General features: G+C 38.6%; 1 protein-coding gene across 1 annotated transcript in view; it reads left to right on the top strand.

Moving 5' to 3' along the window:
• The window catches only part of ANO4 (anoctamin 4), a 190,764-nt gene that overhangs the window by 132,064 nt on the left and 38,527 nt on the right, over positions 1 to 20,173 (top strand). Inside the window, exons 9-14 of the mRNA XM_009999042.1 lie at positions 7,878 to 7,984; positions 9,874 to 9,929; positions 10,458 to 10,579; positions 16,816 to 16,950; positions 17,693 to 17,789; positions 18,313 to 18,373. Of these exons, the coding sequence (XP_009997344.1) occupies positions 7,878 to 7,984; positions 9,874 to 9,929; positions 10,458 to 10,579; positions 16,816 to 16,950; positions 17,693 to 17,789; positions 18,313 to 18,373 (578 nt within the window). The remainder of the gene's footprint in view (positions 1 to 7,877; positions 7,985 to 9,873; positions 9,930 to 10,457; positions 10,580 to 16,815; positions 16,951 to 17,692; positions 17,790 to 18,312; positions 18,374 to 20,173) is intronic.

The following is a 20,173-nucleotide window of genomic DNA, read 5'->3' as shown; positions in this document are numbered from 1 at the left end:
TTCCTGCTATTGTTTGGCAGTTCTTTTACATTTTTGCAGTCTTTGAAGCTCAACTCCCCAGCAGGCCTGACCTTTTCAGTTTTGTTTTCTGTGGAGTCTACCATTCCTTTTGTGCGGGGACTGATAAAATGCTGGGTGAGCTGCCCTCCTCCCAAAAGGTGCTTGGTCTGACAGAATTCTTGTGCTCCCATCATGCTCCAGCCTGTTGACTGTGTCTGTCTCATTCTTTTTCACTAGAATTTTGAAATATAATAACTTGTTTGATACTTCTCTAGTGAGCAGCATGCTGGAATTTTAATTGTTCCAAGCGTATCTTGGTAAGCAGAGCGTTTCAGGAACATCTTTAGTATGTGCTTTTTAATCTTTGATTGTGAAGCAATTTGAGATATAAAGTTAAAAGAATTATTGTATTTATATCAGTTAGCAGCCAAAAAGTGTATTATGTTGAGATTCACTAACTTGAATGAAGATTTGCCATCTACAATAGTGTTATGATAGTTTAGCTTGCAGTTTGTCAGTGGTAAGAAAAGTTCGTGCATTTTCTAGTGGTTAAGGTTTTGCTAGAGTGTTCTTGCAACACCATATTGCAATTGCAATGCAATTATAATGGAGGTTACACAACTGTCATGGGTAGTTACTTGCAAAGTTCAAATTGTCTTGAAGTACACCATCCTGTAGATGAGAATAACAGAGACAGTCTCTTGCCAACTCTTGGGCTTTTAGATGTTCCCCTGCATCCCTTTCCATCACACACTTGTGCCAAAACTGATTTAGACAGAACATACACAGAACATGACCAGGGTGGAATGCCAGTATCATGTTGATGCTCAGCTGTCTAACCTTAGTGTGGTTTAAGACTTTTCATGCAACATAGGGCCACTTTTTTGAGGAGGTTGTACAAGTATTTCTCAAGAGAAAGGTATGTAGTTTTGCCAGTTGAACATACCTAGGATTTCTGTGTTGTCATAAGTCAATTTTTATCCAAGACATGCTGGACAATTTCTTAATAGACATGTAGTAAATCATTCACAAATACTACCATCTTGGAAGTATAAATCTCCATATAGGACATTTTCAGATAAGATCTCTATGTCCTCACTGCAGGTTTTGCCACATGCCTTAGCTGGAGTTGCAGAATTCTTCCTTCTCTCCTGTTTTTGTGTGTTTTTAATTTTCTCAAATATTATTCCTTAAATATTAATACAAGGTGGTCCATTTTTTATGTTTGTCCAAATGCTGCAATATTGCAACTTGGTTCTGGAATCCCTTAATTTTTCCTTTTTCATAGGCACAGGTGTTGGGTTTTTTACCTCAGGAAAGAAAAGACAGTTTATCTTTTTTGGTCTAGCCAGAGTTTTCACATCCAAGTCTCCCATCTGATACAGATGATGTTTGAAACATGGTCTGGGTACAGTCTTCATTTGTGATAGATGCTTTTAAAAGCATGGAATGACAGATGACTGGCAGCATTTACAATGTGGAGTCTGAGAAGGAAAACAGTTAAGACCAAAAGTAGCAAGGCCTGATGAGATTTTTTTTCTATAGTAATTAATATCTTTAAAATACTGATGTACAATGAGCAAGTGTAATCTTAGAAGATCATATTGATGGTCATTTTCTTTCTTGCATTTTTCTTTCCCATTCAGATGGAAAAAGCCAGATATGGAAAAACACTAGCTTTCAGAAAAGAACTAAATTTGTGTTGAGAGGCACAGCTAGCCATCTGCCCTCCCTCCAAAGGAGGCAAAGAGGAAAAGTGCAAGAATCTCACATTTGTGAGATCCTATAACTTTTGCAGCACTGCTTGAAGTTTTCTTTTAAAGTGATTCTGATATGCCTTATAGGATATATCACAAAATTGTCATTAAAATAAATCTTATTTCCTAAATAACAAGAAATCTCTTTTTGGAAGACAGCAGCTCTGCCTCGCTGAGGCAAGCATTTTGTAGGAATTGTGTGGAATAGAAAATTATAACTTTCAAGATAGACTTTGAGGTAGTATCTCTCTTCTGCAGCCACAGCTTGGGAAGGGCTTTATTTATGCCAAAATATTTCTTCTGAAAATCATCACCTACAAGAAATGCACAGTTCACAATATGTAAAAGAAAAAAAAATCCATCAGACTTTATGATAATTACTTTTTTTTTCTGCTACATCTTAGTGATTTTATGTAGGGAATTACTAGTCAGCTGGGAATTGTCACAGTAGTAATTAGCTGCAATTTCTAAGATAGCTGTGTACTAGCTATAGCTAGGAAAATGCTTTAAATTGCTGCTTAGAGAATTCAGAATTTATATCAGGAGCTATTTTCCCTTTATTTTTCTTTCAAAGTTTATAAACTCCCTTGTTAAATATTAATCTAATATATAATTGAATAAACCACTTAAAAATAAATGTTTATTATTTCACTGAAAACTTAATTGCAAGTTTACACAATTAGGAGGACTAGGACAGTATCTGTATTAATTAAACAAAAATGACCCTGCATACCAGAGTTTAATGCAGTTATTCTCATTCCTGTTTTTTTTTGTATCTTGCCCTGTATCTTTATGAGATTTCCAAGATGAGTGATTCTCAGACTTTTTCTGATGCTCAGATTTGCACTAATAAATCCCATCCCCACCAAGGTTATCTATGCCTTTGTACCCCTGTGCTGCTTCACCCCAAGGTGACAGATGGGTAGAGGAGCTGCCACCACTAGAGACAAGGCACAGGGCTGTTTGAACACTTACTTGATTTGAACCAGGATGGTAATTCTTGTGATTATATACATCTGCAGTATAATAACTGCACATTTGCAAATGGCTTCTTAAAAGCAGAGAATGACAGTTCTGTAAGATCTCTACTCTTAAACACATCTTTCTGCAGCTAACTTGGAAACACCCTCTAATGGGTTTGTTAATTTTCTCTGATTCTTCATCTCTTAATTGCCTAGCAATCTGAATGAAACAGAGCACCCCTGAAAAAAATCCATAAAGCTTGTTCTATCTCAGATGAATACCCCTGAGTGAACCAATTTAAATTAAGAAGTGATCTGGGTGGGAGGGTGATTTGGGGGGAAGGACAGAGGAAGGGCTCTCTTTTTTACTTTAGCAGTTTTGAGGCTGTGTTGTGCAAAATCTGAAACAGACAAAGCCACTGATAAGTTCTTCATCCCAAAGTGATCCTGTTTTAGGCACATGATGTGAAAAATCCCTGATAACCAGAAAAAAAACCATTTTATTTTAGATAAAATGCCAGCTGCAGGCTTAAAAGTCAGCCAAGATGAAAATAAACAAGGTGATAATATTATACCCATTTTTAAACAAATCAACTACAGGGATTTGTGGTAATATTCTCTCTGGAATACTGCAGGCTCATCTTGTTACATCTGCTATGGCTGATGATTTTCTTTCTCTGCTCTTAAATGAGGTAAAAACTTGCTATTGGTTCAGCCAACAACAGTTTGCTACTGCAAGTGTTTTACCTGGACTGCAGAGGGTAGGGCATTCTTCCTGTACTAAAGAATACACTGCTCATGTAGTGCTTACTACTTCAGACAACATCTGTGCTTTTAGTTTGTACTGCTTACAGCAACAGATATTTCCTTGGAATGTGCCTTTTCATCTGGTGAGGATTAGACATCACTGTTTCAGTGTCTGGAGATCCTGTGGAGCAAAGATGCATGTTGCTATGTGTATACACACATTGTCACTTACAGCTTTGTAACCAGACCATGGGTGTTCAACATTCAGCTTGTATATCTTACCAGTACAGCAGAAAGTAGCTTCTCCTGCCTTTTGCTTCTCCAAAATAAATGAAGAAGTAAACCTATTTTTTTCCAATGGATGTTAAACAAAGATTCATGAGCTAGATTTACCCCTAAAGACTTTGTACAACATGAAAAATTATCAAAGAGACTGTATGGTCAGGAATTCATTGGCCGTTTGATCTTGTTGAATTTGCAATAATTTGAAGACCTTTTTAGATGACAGTTAGTTTTGCTGTGCTTTTTTATCCATGGCAAGATAGTTCGAAATCTCCGGTTCTGAGTCTAATGAAGAAAGTTACAAATATAATTTCAAAGCAATTAACCTTCACTGACTCTTCATGTTGCTTACAGTATGAATGTAAGAGCAATTTCCACAATGACATTTTTAAAAGGGACTTTAATTAAGGATCAACTCTGGAACCTTTCCTGCCAGAAGTGTTCTCATTATCTTCATTGACATTTTCCTTCTGAGTAAGGACAGCTCACACCAGACTAATGGTTGTAACTGTTGTGGAACAAATCTCTGGCTTTATTATCTGTGCATACACTAACTTCACAGATAATAAAAATATAGTGTATTAACCCTTACATATTTTCTGTCTTACAAAAGAGGTGCCAAAAGTGATCAAAACCTTCAACTGAACTGCCTCCTAAATAAAACCTGAACATTGTCTGGGCCTGAAAACAAACTGTATTGCTCTTATGAATATTCAAGCCTTTATGCATAGTGAAATTCTTTAAAGGGCTGCAGAAACAGAACAGCTGAGGAAACTGTTCCGTCTGAAAGCAACAATGGTTTAAAAGTTTTCTAGAAAACCTCTGCCTTATGCATTTTATAACTCAGTAATGTCTGATGAATGCTTGTTTACCTACACATAGTTTGGAAACGTCTTCAGCTCTGGCTTCTGTGAACTGAAAATTGAAGGGTGAGATTCTCCATGAACTGAAGAAGTCTTTCTCTTCTGAATTCCTCACTGGGTGCTGTAGACTATGAAATAGCCTTGATGGATGTTCTGTGAATATGAGTTTACCAGCCACATTCAGAAAGAAGACATGCTGGAGCACAAGCATTTTAGAGGAATAAATGCTTATTAAGTGTGGGAGAGAGAGGTGGTAGGGAGGGATGAGACCTGCAGTGAACTGCATGATTCTCACCTGACTACAGCAACTCCTCTGATTTTGGAGATAAATTGAAACCTCTCTGGTATTGTCCTAATTTATGTCAACATCTAACTGGTATGCTTTAACACATAGTTACGATTACTTGAGATACTCTTAACTTTTCAATGCCTCCCACTCATGTCTGCCCATTTTTGTTTCCTGTGCCAGAGCTCCATGCCCTCTTGGTTATGGTGATCGTGCTCTTTCTGGGGCTACTCTACAGACAATTTCACAGAAACTATCTGAATATTTTAGTCATATAAGAGAAAACTAACCGATCAACCAAACATTATTTTTATATTCAAAATAGGCGAGGATTTTTTTTAACCTTTACCACATGCAATTCCATCCCAAAACAACCACATTGTTAGGGATAGTCCAGGTCATCCAGAGGACTTATTTTGGAAATCCTGTTTCACCTTTGGTGAACTCTAGCATCTCTTCTGCATCCGTGTCTCCATGAGTAATATTGGGAAACACTGGAGGACATGCTCTCAGTCTTCTCTAGTCATGGTGAGTTCTCCCTGTCCTCTACTTTTTCTGCCCTCAGATGGTTTGTACTGGCACAAGGATAGGCAGGGCAGAACCTCTGCATCTCTCATACTCATACACAAGGATAATACATTAACACTGTTGGTGTTCCTTGGATCAGTGTTGCTACTTTCCCCGGTAGAGTGATTTAATTCTCAAGTGAATCCTACAAGAGATAATGGCTAAGTCAGAATGAAAATTACTGTGCTGTTCTGATTTCAGAAGTTATCATCACAGTTCTTTGATGTTCAGTGCTGCCTGGGATGTGAGATATTGGAGAGGAAAGTCAGGTATTAAAAGAAAATGATCCAAAATGGGAAAAACTGTTCATTTCTGGTTTAACACTGTCTTTTAATTTGCTTCTTCTGCTACTAAAATGGCCTAATAGAGAGCTCCAGCTTCATCTGGAAATAATCCTATCTGCTTCAGAGTCTAGTTTGGATTTTTATCTAATTTCCTGAAGCAGTAAGACTGAAGTGATGACAGGATTTCATTCTTGCCAAAATCCTTCTAAATATTATTTTACATACTGATTACTTTCAGCTAAAGTTGGTACAGGTGTAGATGTCTCAAAAAAAAAAAAAAGCCCAGTCTTATGTACTTGGTGTCAGCAGCTTGCAATGGAGTAGTGGCCCAAAGCTGTGCCTATGCAGAAAAGGCAGTGGCCAGTGCACACCAGTAGTATTATGCTGTTTGGTAAAAGTGTGGGTAAATCAGCACACACGTGGTGGTCAGCCAATATGCATAAATCAGCTTACTTTTGCAGGTAATTTAGGGCACATGTAGGACTTTGGGAATAGAAGGTATGTAAGAGGAAGCCAGAAGTACAGCACTGAGTAGACTGTGGACACACCAATGACCTGTGAGTATCTGGGGTGTGTTGGGAAAGGAGGCATGAGAGAGAAATCTCTAGAAAACCAGGTTTCATTAACTATGGTGCTCTTGGAGCAACTTGGTTCTTATACCTTTACTTGGGGAACTTTTCTGTTATCTATCCTTGGAAGCTGAGCATAAGGAACTTATAGATTGTCTTGTATGGACAATTCAGCAGAGAATTTTGGTAATAAAGAGGGACCATATGGAGTCCCCAGAGTTGAGCAGCTGGACTCCTTGCTTGTTTCTCCAAAGGATGGTGGAGGTGCAAAGCCATGTGTGATTTCCTATGGGTAAGATCAATTCTGAATAAGTGGGTTTTCCTTTAGGTAAAACTATCTTAGTGGAAAACTGAGCAGTGAGTCCCATGTTGTGCAGAAGAGGTGACAAGTCCATGCCAAGCTCAAGCTCCCTATTAAGATGATCTCTGTTAAAGTCAGATTTGCCCACTGTGCAGTCCTACAGGCTGGTCTCTCTATGATTTTACCATTTTATTTATCAGTTTATTCAATTCCCCAACTCTTCACCAACACAGAGGAGCAAAATAATCTTACCTCCTAATCAAAGTATTCTTTAAAAATATGAGCCTTTCCAGTCAGTCATTTACTGTGGACCACATTTTAAAAAATATTTAATTTCCTCAATATATGTATAGGCCTACTGAATCAGAAATTTCATCCACTTACCTACTTATTCAAGTGCCTAAATGACTTCCACAGTCTTATTTGAAGCCATACACGCTTCAAGCAACTGTAAGAATTCTTTAGCAGGATTTAACTGACAAGTGGAAACAGTATTTCTAAACACTTGTATTGTTTGCATTTTTTCAGTGATTATAATGATATGACAAAATATCTTGTTTTCCTCGAGTACGTATACTTTGATTAAGAAATCCATATAAAATATGCCATCTGATCTAATCAATACAGTATATTTTGTGGTCCTTTTTTAAAAAAAAATAAAATTCCTGGACTCATCACAATTCTGTCTAAGCTGTTGAACCTGCATTCATGCATAATTCCATAAGTAGCTTCTGAAAGCTATTTTTCTACTCTATTTTAGCTTCAGGACTGAACATAAAAGTATATAATATTTTCTGTTTCTAACATACTACATGATTTTCACTATGAGTGGTTTATCAAGTAGATGTTTCCATCTGGCTTGTAATGGTAAAGCATAATAAAGAAGCCTGAAATAAAAATAAAATGTGAATTTCTGTATCTGCATTTACAAGTCTTTTGCTTTTGCAAATTTTTTGTGCAAGTATCTTGTAGTTTTCAGTGACTTACCTAAAAGTGATGGTTATCATAACGAATGCTTAAATATCTTTGATCTTTCTTCAGACTTCTCCATGTAATTCTTTGTTACGGAATAAATACCTTTACTGACATCATCTCATCTGATGAATCATCTCATTTAATCTGGCGTCCTTTAATCTTCCTTGCACTTGCTCACACACAGTAGATTTTTAGTGTGCTATAGAAAGTAATGGAACTCAACCTTTGCTTTAAACATGCAACTATAGATTCCTGAGATGCCATTTGTTTGTATTTTTCTATAGCTTCATCATACACAACAAAGATACTTTCTTCAATAATGCTACAAGAAGTAGAATCGTACACCATATCTTACAAAGAGTGAAATATGAAGAAGGGAAAAACAAAATTGGTAAGTGCTGAGCAACGTGATTTTAAACATGGTTGCTAAGTCACACTAAAAAAAAAGATAAGTCTGCCTGGGCTTGTGACAGTCTCTTTTGCCTCCTTTTTAAGCACCTCAATTTTGAGCTGTTTACATCTCACCCACTACTGTTGCAGGAACTTTGCCTGGAAGACCTGATAATTTCCTTGTAATATCAGGCTGCTCTCACAGTCACGTGTGTCACCTCCTGGGATTTATCACCTCTGCAAGGAAAGAGACTGGCTTAAGCAAGAAATATGTACGGATTAAGGACCCTGGGGAAAGCAGACAGACTCATGCAGAGATGCTTTTACTCCTTCATAAAAATGTATTTGGAAGGATGGCAAGATTAGTGGTGCTGTACATCTATGCCCGCAGGGCTTCTCCCTGGGTACCTGCCCAGCCCTGGGGGAGTTGGAAGGGTCTGTATCGCTGCTGCTGCTTTAAGTCAAAAGGGAGTTCAGCAATGGCATCCTCAGTGCAGAGGATGCCATGCATAACTAGGGCGTCACTTTCAAATACCAGGTGGAGTGGACATTTGGAGTGGCACATATTTGGATCAAGGAGCACAGGCAGTGACCAGAGGGCTGGAGTATAAAGCAGTGGCCTACTTCTGTCTGCTTGTGTAAACTGAGAGGCAATACCATAAAGCTCTCCAGCTTATTTAATTTCCCTGCTCTTTAAACCCTGTCCTTCTTCAAGAGGTAGAGAAACATCCCAGAACTTCACTTGTTTTTTCCTCAGCTCCTGGGATGAGGACAGCAATGGCCCTGAGCAATGACAGTGAGAAGAGGTGAGAGAAGAAAGGCAAGAATTCATGCAGTGCATAAGTTGCGTCCAGCACACACAGTTGCAGTTCCTGTCTGCATCAAGATCCCAAACTCCCTCACATATCTACTTGTGTTGTACCTACCAGAAACACAGCCTTGCATTGATCACTGGGCACAGCAAAGTCTAGCTTGGCTCTATAGATTTTGCTTTTCTGCCAGAGATTTTGGAAGAAAGCATATAGGGCAAGGCAGGTCGTAATGCAATCACTGAAAGTGCTGCTTATGTTGAATTAAATGTCATAGCTGTGTTCTTGCTGCTATCATTCCCCTGTGAATTAAAAAAGGAATCAGGATTCTTTGCCTCTTGATCAAAGGAGTTCAAACGTCTTCAGGTTGTTAGTGCCATTGTTTAGTTTTGCATTGCCTGATGGTTGTTCAAGCCTATTTTGTTGACTTTCCAAGTGAAAAGCAGCCACATCTGAGCAACCATTCATTACTTCAACAGGGACAAGGTCCAGCTGACTGGGGTGCGTGATTACTTTTTAGTGGCAAATAGCAATCTTTTTGGTTCAGGTCCAGGTATATTTTCTGGTCTTGTACTACTGCAGCCTGTCTCATTCCTGCTTTTCAGCAGCTTTCATAAGATGTAAGTGGAACATATCTTAAAATATTGTTATCATGTGGAAATTAAGAGTTTCATTTGCTTTACTGGCCTGAATTTTGAAAATGTAAGATCTTCCCTGAAATTTTCCACTCCCAAGATGTACAGCCTTCCATCTAAATAGCTTCCTTGGAAGCTAGAATTTATAGGGTCAAACTTCACTCCTGGTGTGAGGTCCCTGATTTCACTGAAGTGATGTTGAAGATGGATAGGGAAAATTAATATTTAAACTTCTGGCATAATAAATTATAGATTATGAGTAATATTTGAAGAAATCTTGACTTATATCTTAGTTCATCATATCTATACAAGTTTCTACATGTGTATTTTACTGTCAATAGGATTCAAACTTCACTTAGCCAGCTTATTATGAAAATATGGGTTTCTTTTTATTTAGCGGGTTTTCTTGTCCTATTGGTAAATAATTGGATACTTTTGATTCTTAGGTCTGAATCGATTGCTCAGTAATGGCTCCTATGAAGCTGCATTTCCTCTTCATGAGGTATTTTTCTATCTTTTTTTTTTTTCTTTTTGAACAGACATTTACCACAAAATAAACTCTTACTTGTATAACCTCTTCTTTTCAATCTTATTCATATTATTATTCTCTTCTGCATTCTGTGTCTGCCTCTGACATCCCTCTCATTTAGTAATGTTTTTTTTTGGAGAAAGAAATGCTTTTTTTCTTGCAAAAAGAGATATAGAAGATTGTTCTGGATCTGTTCTGTAAGTGTATTGGGGTTTGATAAATCTGTTTTCAGAGGGGGAAAACATCATGCTGTGGTTTTCACTTTGAGATTCTCCAGTTTATAGCCTTTGACTTGAATGCAGTTTATCATAAATTTATTTGGAAAAATTATCTCAAATTCTACCGAAATCAGAGGAGATTATCCTGTTAAAGTCATATTCAGCTTTTGGTGCACAAGTATGGAGTTTGCATAAATTGTGAGATCCATACTGCTAGTGAGAGAGCTTTAGATATTCTTTTTTTGCTGCTGTTGTTTATTAATGTCCAGATTTGTGTTTATAGGGAAGTTACAGAAGTAAGAATTCAATAAGAACCCATGGGGCAGAAAACCACAGACATCTGCTCTATGAGTGCTGGGCTTCCTGGGGAGTGTGGTACAAATACCAACCACTGGACCTCGTGAGGTAAGAGTTACTTGCTTTTAGTATGTCACATTAGAGGTGCTTTGAGCATAGGTTGTCTCTCTTCTGACAAAATCATGAATAGCTGAGTGATTTCTTATGGATTTTTAAAACTAGCCCTGAGGTCATGGGACTCAGTTTCATTCATGGTGCCACTGCATTCAAAGAACTCTCTAGAGAGTGGAGCTTGTAAGAGGATCTGAAAGTGAAGGGAGTTGCCTTCTAGAGTTCCCTGACAACATAACTTCTAAGGAAGGGTTTGCAGAATATTTAAGAGAGGAAAAAACAAAGGGAGAAATCTGTGGAGGTAGGCTAGACCTGATTGCATGCATATCCACTGGGGGAGTTGTTCCTCCTCAGAGCACAGCTTTGGTGAAAAACACACTCTCATTGACTATGCCTTCTTTTTTTCTGAAAAGCAACCACAGAAGGAGCACTGTGTGAAGTTTAACGATGCTTACAAATGGCATGGAGCAGAGCTCAGTCACTGAGTGTGCTGCTGTGTTCAGCAGCACTGGTAGTAAATGAGTGGAAGTCTCTTCTGTACCACCTGCCTTAAACTCAGCCAAGCCACATCACCACAGGCTGGACTTACATTCATGTTGGGAGTAGCTTGCAAAGAAGAAACACTGAGACATGACTCCAAATCCTTATAGCCCTTTTAAATAAGGTTTTCAAATAGACTTGCATGTGCTGAGAGAGAATTACATATTTTTATGGGTATATAGAGAGCCAGACCCTTTACTGTTCCTGTCGGCAGAACTACATTGGGCATTTTTCTACTTGAAGAGTGGAATATGAAGCCACAAGGGCCTATTAATAAAGACTTTAGATGTTTTGGGATCATTGAAGATATTGGTGCATCAGCCATTGGGAATGGTCGCACACAGCATGCAATTGGTCCAGCATATTAATTTCTTCACTTATAACTTCTGTAACTGATAGAAACCTTTATTTTTATTGATCCTCAAAATTGTTTCCAGATAGAAAGATTTATAGATGTTGGCCCTGGAGACAGTTACTGATTAAGGCATATGAAACTTATCCATTTCATAAAACAGGAAGTGTTCAATTTTCATCAAGAATAAGTTCACAGATAAATGCAATAGAAAAGATTTACTGAGTCATGTAAATTTTAAAATGCTTTAGAAAATGAAGGAATGTATTTGTGCCTCATAATTTAATCCTGAAAACTTCTTATTTCTTTTTTAATATACTGGCCTGGACAGAAATATGGAATTTTTCACAACTTACACTATGAAAATTGCTGATTTACTGAGGAGACAACAGTTATCCTGAGGGTTTTTTTTTTTACTTTTCATTTCCCAGTATACAGTAAGATATTAATTTCACAGTATAAACAACTTATCTGCAGCTGTGGGGCTCCCTGGACGTCCACAGCAGCAGGAGTCTTGGTATCCATTGAGCTTGGCAGGGTTCAGAGCTGTAGCCTCAGCCCAGCACAGCCATGGCTGAAATTAAGTCCCTGAAAGAGGGATGAAATGAAAGGAGGGGGAATGTCTTTTTCTTTTCATTTCACAGATAGTAGATCTCTCACATTTCCTTGGCTTCTGCCAAATATTTACTGTTTACTGTCACTCTCAGCAAGTCATGTGTAGTGAGCTGGATAGTTTTCCTTGAAGAGCTGACAACACCTGCAAGACCTGTTGTTCATTTCACTAAGAAGTATCTCAGCATGCATACTTCAAACAGAAGGGTTTTTTTTAATACCAGTTCTGCAGCAGAAACAACTTTTGTGTTTGTTTCCCACACACACAGCAACATGGAGTGTGCTTGAAGGGAGTAGTATCACCATCTGTACAAAAGTAAAGGACTGTTGTTAATTCTTCCACATATGTCTGGCCAGAACTTACTGCTGCTACCTGACGTTTCCCTTTACTATATGCTTTAGAAAAGCTAAGGAATAAATTAGATGTATATAATATAATTATCTCATTAATAGATATGATATTTCCACCTTAAAGTCAAGTTACCACAGCAGTAAGTGAAATTGTTCATACTTCAGTGCTGTTTTATTTATTCTTAGTTGTTAAAATGATCCCTTACATCTCCAGTGCTGCCAATATGGTGGTGCCTCCCAGATTTCAGTTAATATCATCAGCTGGCTGTTATGGAGATACTAGTCACTAGAAATAAATGAGAAAAAGTCATTTGAGGGGAATTGATTATTCTAGTTTCACTCTGCTTTGAAGCACATGACAGTATGAAGGCACAGATTTGGCACAATTGCAAAGGTACTCATTAATCAACAGATGTGGTACTGTGATTTTAATTACACTTCTGTTGGAATTTAGAGTTCATAGTTACTTTAGAAGAGTAATTTAAGGTCCTTAGAACTTATAGCAACTGGAAAGAGACAGGACTTATTATATTTATATGCCCTGGGACCATGTAAATCAACAGCAACAGTTGCAGTGATCGTGGAGGCTTTGGATCCCCGCCTTCACACTTCAGTGCATAGCTGCTTTCCTTTAGGTTGTGCACAAATTGCTCAGGCTTCTTCTGCTTGGGTGTGTTTATAGGACAAGAAGGGAGAGAGAAATCTTTATTTATAAAGTGATTGCAAAGGTACCTAAATGAACCTGAAAGCAAAAGTACTGCCTGACTAACTTGCATGTAACTCCATGTTTACATTAAATTACTTGACTGCAAGCTGGCAACTCTCTTCCAATCTCCTTTCAGGCCTTCTTCCCCACCACATTGCTCCTGATAAAATAGGAAGGCTTCATGTGTTCAAAACACCTGTTGGAAAGCTCTATCTCCCTCACAACTTTTTTCTGTCTTGAAAAAAGTAATGTATAGGATTTTGTTCTGACCTGCAAAAGTACTAATGAAGATAGGTAGGTTCTTGGCCTGAATGCAAACCTGTCTCTATTCTAGCTCCATGACTTCTTTCTATGCACTCTGAAAGGAAAATGTTATTTAATTAAAGCCATTAAACATAGAGAAATTCAAAATATCACATTTTATGGATCTGAAATCAGACTTTGCAGCTGTTAGATAGAAAGGCTCCACAGGATAAGAGGTGACATTTATAATAAATGTTTGTCAAATATGGGGATGGAATGAAGAAGTATTCACCCTTGAATGTAGAGAACGAAATAAAAAAATACTGAAGAATGTTAGGTTTACTTCACTACTTTGAACTGTGTACATGGAGAAAAATATGTCATAAATATTCAGTGAAAGTAAGCTCAAAATGTGAATTCGCTCTCTCAGTGGAGCAGGCACAGCTTGACATCCTAGGTGTCAGAGAAATAATTAGGCCGAAGGGTTCACTAACATTCTAATGTCAGGCCTCAAAAAGTGATTTCCAGTCTGTCTTTTTACAAGACCTGCTGACCTGATCAGAACTGAGTGTATTATCATTAGTTTACCACCTCTTTAGCATGTAAATTTGACTCTGTGTTGAATGACGGAAGAACAAAGAAAACATAGAATCATAGAATCATAAAACTATTGGAATTGAAAGTGACTTAAAGATCATCTAGTTCCAGCCCCCCTGCATTGGGTGTCAGGTTTCTCAGAGCCCCATCCAACCTGGCCTTGAACAGTTCGGGGAGGGGGCATTCACAACTTCTTTGGGCAACCTGTTCCTGTGTCTCACCACCCCCACACTAAATAATTTTGTCCTATTGTCCTTCTCCCTTCTTCCAGTTTTAATCCATTGTCCCATGTCCTCTCTCTACAAGGCCTTGTAAAAAGTCCCTCCCCAGCTTTCCTGTAGGGCCCCTTCAGGTACTGGAAGGCCATGATAAGGTCTCCGCAGAGCATTCTCTTCTCCAGACTGAACAACCCCAATTCTCTCAGCCTCTTTCCATTTGAGAGGTCTTCCAGCCCCCAGGTCATCTTTGTGGCACTCCTCTGGACTCTCTCCAACTGTTCCATGTCCTTCTTATGTTGAGTTCCAGAACTGGACATAGAACTCCAGGTGGGGTCTCATGAGAGCTGAGTAAAGGGGGAGAATCTCCTTCCTTAACCTGCTGGCCGCACTTCTTTTGATGCAGCCCAGAACACAGTTGGCTTTCTAGGCTGCAAGCACACATTGCCAGTTCATGTTGACCTTCTCATCCATCATCCCCCCCAAACCCTTCTTCTCTGGACTGTTTTCAATCCATTCTCCACCCAGCCTGTATTTGTGCTTGGGATTGTCCTGAGACAGGTGCAGAACCTTGCACTTTGCCTTGTTGAATTTCATACAGTTCACATAAGCCCACTTCTCAAGCCTGTCAAGATCCCTCTGGATGGCATCCCTTCACTCTAGTGTGTTGACCTCACCACACACTTTGGTGTCATCAGCAAACTTGCTGAGGGTGTACTCAATGCCACTGCCCATGTCACCGACAAAGATGATAAACAGCACCAGTCCAAGTAGAGGTCCTCAGCCTTCTCAATGTCCTGCATGGCCAGGTCTCCAGTTTCCTTCTGAAGCAGGCCCACATTTTCCTCATCTTCCTCTTATTGCTGACATACCTGCAGAAGTTTTTCTTGTTGCTTTTAACATCCATGGCCAGGTCCAACTCTGTGCTTTCGCCTTCCTTACCCGACCCCTTGCTTCTCTGACAACTTGTCTGTACTCACCTGAGGATACCTGTCCCTGCTTTCATTCTCTTTATACCTTGTTTTTACATTTAACTGTGTCCAGAAGCTCTTTGCTCACCCAAACAGGCCTCATGACTCTCTTGCCTGCCTTCCTCTTCCTTGGCACACATAGCTCCCGGGCATGGAGGAGGTGATCCTTAAGTATAGACCTGCTTTCCTGGGCTCCCCTCTCCTCCAGGGCTTTGTCCCATGGTACCCTAACAAGCAGATCCTTGAAGAGATTAAGATCTGCTCTTTTGAAATCGAGGGTATTGAACTTGCTTCACTCCTTGACAATTTTTGCCTTTTCATACACTGCTGGTAAACTCAAATGATTAGTATCATTTGGTCGGTATCATTCAGCAGAGTGTGAGCTCAACTCACACAGATATTGGAACATTGGAAAATGTTTATATCCATCTGAAAAATGGTGATTTTGTCCATTCCAAATCAAGTTTTCTCTTCACTGCCTCCAGCCCTAGAGCCTTGGGCCTTTTCCTCCTCTCTGTGAAAGTTTGACCGAAGATGTTTTCTGGTAGGATAATGGAGCCAGCAGTGCTGGCTCACTGCATTCTTTTTCTCTGGACAGATGAGAAGTTTCATCATGAGCACAGAAGTGGGTTTTCATCAGCAGCTATTCTTAGATTCAGTTGATCTGCAAGTTTAAGTTGTCTGCAAAGTAGCTGGAGTGCAAGAATATAATCGTGCTTCATTCTTTAAAACTAATCTTGCAGAGAATCTCTAAAAATCTTCTTTGTAATAATGATAATTGCATATTGATTCGTAAAGCATCCTAATCTGATCATCAGCCTACTCTTCACAAAACCATCAGCCAAGGACAATGCATGTAGCCTGCTCCTATGGTGATGAGTTCAGCGGGTTTTTTGTGTGCTTGATGTATTCTTTAACACATAAATAAAGGTTTCCTTGTGTTTGGGAGGAGGAAAAATGCTAATGTTTATGTAGCAAAGGAGAGCTTCCTGGCCACTTTGCTGTTAGTTTTACAGAAATATAGCTAACAAATGAGGATTCATTCAGGCTATTTTCCTCAGATCAGTGCAGGAAGATACATAAAGAATTCTTTTTTACCTAATTTGCACTTTACTTTCCACCTATGGTAAAATCATGCAATTAGTTTTCCAGTAACTGAGCTAAAATAATCAAATGAAAATAAACTGGATTGGAGAATAACCTCTGATAAAGTAATTTCTTAGAAATCATTTGGGCCCAAATAATGTTTGCTGTTACATCAATTTTAGGGATGAAACTTATTTCAATGCAAGTATTTGGGAAGTACAGTGACACAGTCAAAAGGCAAAAAAAAAGCCAGCAGTTTCCCAAACACAGAGAACTAGCCTTTTAAAATGATTCAGTGTTTCCTTGCTGAGATCCTCAGTCACTTCACCATAAATCGTGGCTAGTGAAATTTTAAATTCCTGTTACAATTTCATTCATGAGGCAGGTCCCTCAGTGTGGATGTAGAAGTCCAGTTGCAGACTTTTCTTCAGGAAATTCTGACTCTGCTCTCTAATCTACTCTTCAGATATAATAGAAACATTTATTCTCTATTAACAAGCAAGATTAAGCAGATTTATTCTAATTAGCAGGTAACTTCACTGTGTTCTGTTTTAAAACAGACGGTACTTTGGTGAGAAAATTGGGCTGTACTTTGCCTGGTTAGGCTGGTACACAGGGATGCTCTTCCCAGCTGCCTTCATTGGATTGTTTGTCTTTTTGTATGGAGTCACCACTTTGAACCACTGCCAAGTCAGGTAATGTGGGCACTTTTATAAGGGAGATTACAGCTGTGGGTTGCTATGAATAATTTAGGAGATCTTCTTATGAATTGCTATTTGTTTCATTTTGAACTGCTGAATAAAAAGGTTATGCTTGTTTCCCAGTATGAGGCTTCCTTTATTTTGTGCTTCTGAATAGGAATTAGAGGCAATGTTTCTTACCCGGCTTCAGTTGCTGATGATGCTCTCAATCATGAAGTAGGGAAAAAGTAGGACTACTTCGCTACTATTTTAATGGACTTGCAGGATAGTTCTAGCACTCTCTCCAAGGCCTTTCCCAAAGATCCACCACAGGGGGCGTTCGTCAGACGAGGAACCCCCTGGACCTTTTGTTGAGTGCTGCATTTCTACATTCTTGCACTCTTAAGACAAGTCACAAGAATAAGTCAAGCTTAACTTTATCTCAAACTTAACTTTACCCCTCACCCTCCTACTACCAAAGGTCACTTCTGACTCAAGGAGAAGCTGGAAATGGTAAGGAGATATTGCTAGGCTGGCCCTGAAGAGCTGTCTTCTGTGGTCATAATTGTAAACTCTGAGGCAGTCTGAGGCAGTGAACAAATATCAACCATATATATGCAGTTATTAACATCTTGGCTTCAGTTACAGAATCAGTATTGTTTAATAAGTAATTGAATATTAGTAAAATTTATTTATCCATTTTAAGGCTGATTGTTGTACATTAAACTATTAAATTTTGTCTTTTCTATTTTTCCAGTAAAGAAGTCTGCCAGGCTACAGATATCATCATGTGTCCTATATGTGATAAATACTGTCCCTTCATGAGATTGTCAGACAGTTGTGTTTATGCCAAGGTATGTTTTAAACTATGCAAATAAAAATACTTTCCTGGTAATAAGCATTAATTTTGCCTTTTACATTTGCCTTTAGTGAATTTGTGTAAATAAAGTCTTGAAAGGACAGATCAAGTTCAGCTAATATTAACATTCATTGTCTTTTACCAGGACTTAGCTTGGGTTGTAAAACACTTGAATTCCATTTGCACTTAGAGATTCAGCAGTCCCAGAGGTTGTGTCCTGGATGTGCTACGGTGTCCTTGGCATCAGCCTTTATCTTATCATCCATCTTTGTATGTGACTCCATAAAATGGATGCTTTGAGCCTGAAATGAGTCTCATACCTGATCTTGCCAGAGGTCAGTCCCAGGCTAGGTTGGCAAATAGTCCTGTCAATTGACAGGTACATTTCACATGTCAAGGGAAGGATCCTCAGAATTGTCAGGCTAGCTGTGCTCATGATCACATTAATTTTATTAAGTGAAAATGGAAAATAAAACTTTATTATCACAAACTGATCATGCTATTAATATATCCTTTAGGTAACCCACCTTTTTGACAATGGAGCTACTGTCTTTTTTGCTGTTTTCATGGCAGTGTGGGGTAAGTTTTTGTTTTGATACTAAGTAATTGATAAATCTTTTTTTTAAAGATTGTGTTGTAGCAGAGGCACACTTTTTTTCAAACACTGAGAAAAACAGTATAGGTTTTAGTCTTTTCTGTTTCTGCAAAAGGAAAATGGAAGTGGTTGAAATCAGTTTTTTATGTGGCAATAATTTCAATTAAAATAAAAACATGAATGCAGTATCTAGTATCTATGTAGATAGATTCTGGGTGGTCTTGTAATTTTTTTTATATCTGTTGGCACTGAGGCCTCTTCTCTGTTACTGTTTAGGGCTTCTCTTAGCTTAGGGCAGCTCAGTTTAGTGTCTGTACTAAAATGAATTAATGTACTGTTTTTCCCACCTTGCAGAAAGGCAGTAAAGTTTAAATGCATGTAAGCTGGTTGTAATTAAAGCAAACCTCTGATGAAATAAATGGAAGGTTTAGTTGAATGACAAATTGATCCAAGAGCAGTCTGTTGCCATGGAGGCTGAATTTTGCCCATAGGCCACTTCAATTTCTGGATCAACTATTTTTCATACTGTGGTATTGTAGGCAGAATCAAAGGCAAGAGGAAACAATAATATCTACCAGCACAGAAAGTCCTTCAAACATGCCCTGAGCATGCCCAGGCTCTTAGCTGTTACCATGCAATTCTGAGAGGAGGTTAACGCCTTTAGAAAATGGCTCAATGAGGTGCATCAAGAAAGACACCCATCTCACAGCTCCATGTGCTTGAGCTGTCCTGATTTAGCCATTGTTCACTCGTTCTTACTCACACATCTCCAGCTGATCTGGAAAAGTGTCCAACTATTTTTTATAATCTCCATTTTAAACTGCAAATCTCCTCAGCGAGGCACAGGCGATATCCAGGAGGCAACATCAGAGCTATCAGGACAATACAGGTTAGCCTACCAGTCTGTCCCAGCTCTTTTCTCCAAACCTATGTTTTTGTCTCAGTTAACTTGTTGAATTAGGTCATATAGCATACAAACCTGTTCATGCCATTTCATGTAATATTGCACATATTAAAATATCACTAATTACATTAAGAAGAAAATCCACAGACCATGCAGGTTTTATGTCTCCCCTTGTTATTTTAGCTTGTTTTTAGAGCTCCACCAGAGCTGACAACAACAATTTCTAAACTTTACAGATTTTTTCATATGTTTATTCAGCTTTTCCAACCTCTTTCTCTGTGTGCTCACTGAAGTTGAGAATTTCCAAGGCAGTCTAGAGGCAGGGACTTCCATCCCTGGAGGTGGAAGGAGATTTGAAATTTCAAAATGCAGTAAGTTTCAGAAGACAGTGAATCAATCAAAGATGGTTATTTATATCACATTTTAAAATATCTATCAAGGGAAAAGTGCATACTCACCTGGATAGAGGGAGAAAAGTGTAGCACAGTAAAAGCTAAAAGAGTGCTGTGCAGATCTTCCTGTTTGCTACTTAATGATTTGAGAACAGCATTCTAAAGAAGCCTCAGGAACTGCACATACATCCTCTGACAGGTGCTAAATATACTAAAAATAATATGCATAGACTCCTCACCCTAGGTGTGTGAAAAACAAGAAAGAAAAAAACATATCTGAGAGGTTCATACCTGTGGACTCCTACACCCACTCAAGTGCTGCTTCCAGTTGCTTTTTGGAATGTTGTAATAATTCCAGCTTGTTTCTCCCAGGTCTCCGAAAAGTGCAGGGCTGCTTGTTTAGCCTGTACAAAATAATTCAATACCAGTTGATAGGAGAGAAGCAGCTCCACCAGAAGACAAGTCAAGGAATGAACAAAGTGGTGGTT

The sequence above is a fragment of the Chaetura pelagica genome, unplaced genomic scaffold (genome assembly GCF_000747805.2).
Source record: "Chaetura pelagica isolate M959 unplaced genomic scaffold, ChaPel_1.0 scaffold725, whole genome shotgun sequence".
Taxonomy (NCBI): domain Eukaryota; kingdom Metazoa; phylum Chordata; class Aves; order Apodiformes; family Apodidae; genus Chaetura; species Chaetura pelagica.
This window is presented reverse-complemented; position numbering and strand designations above follow the sequence as displayed.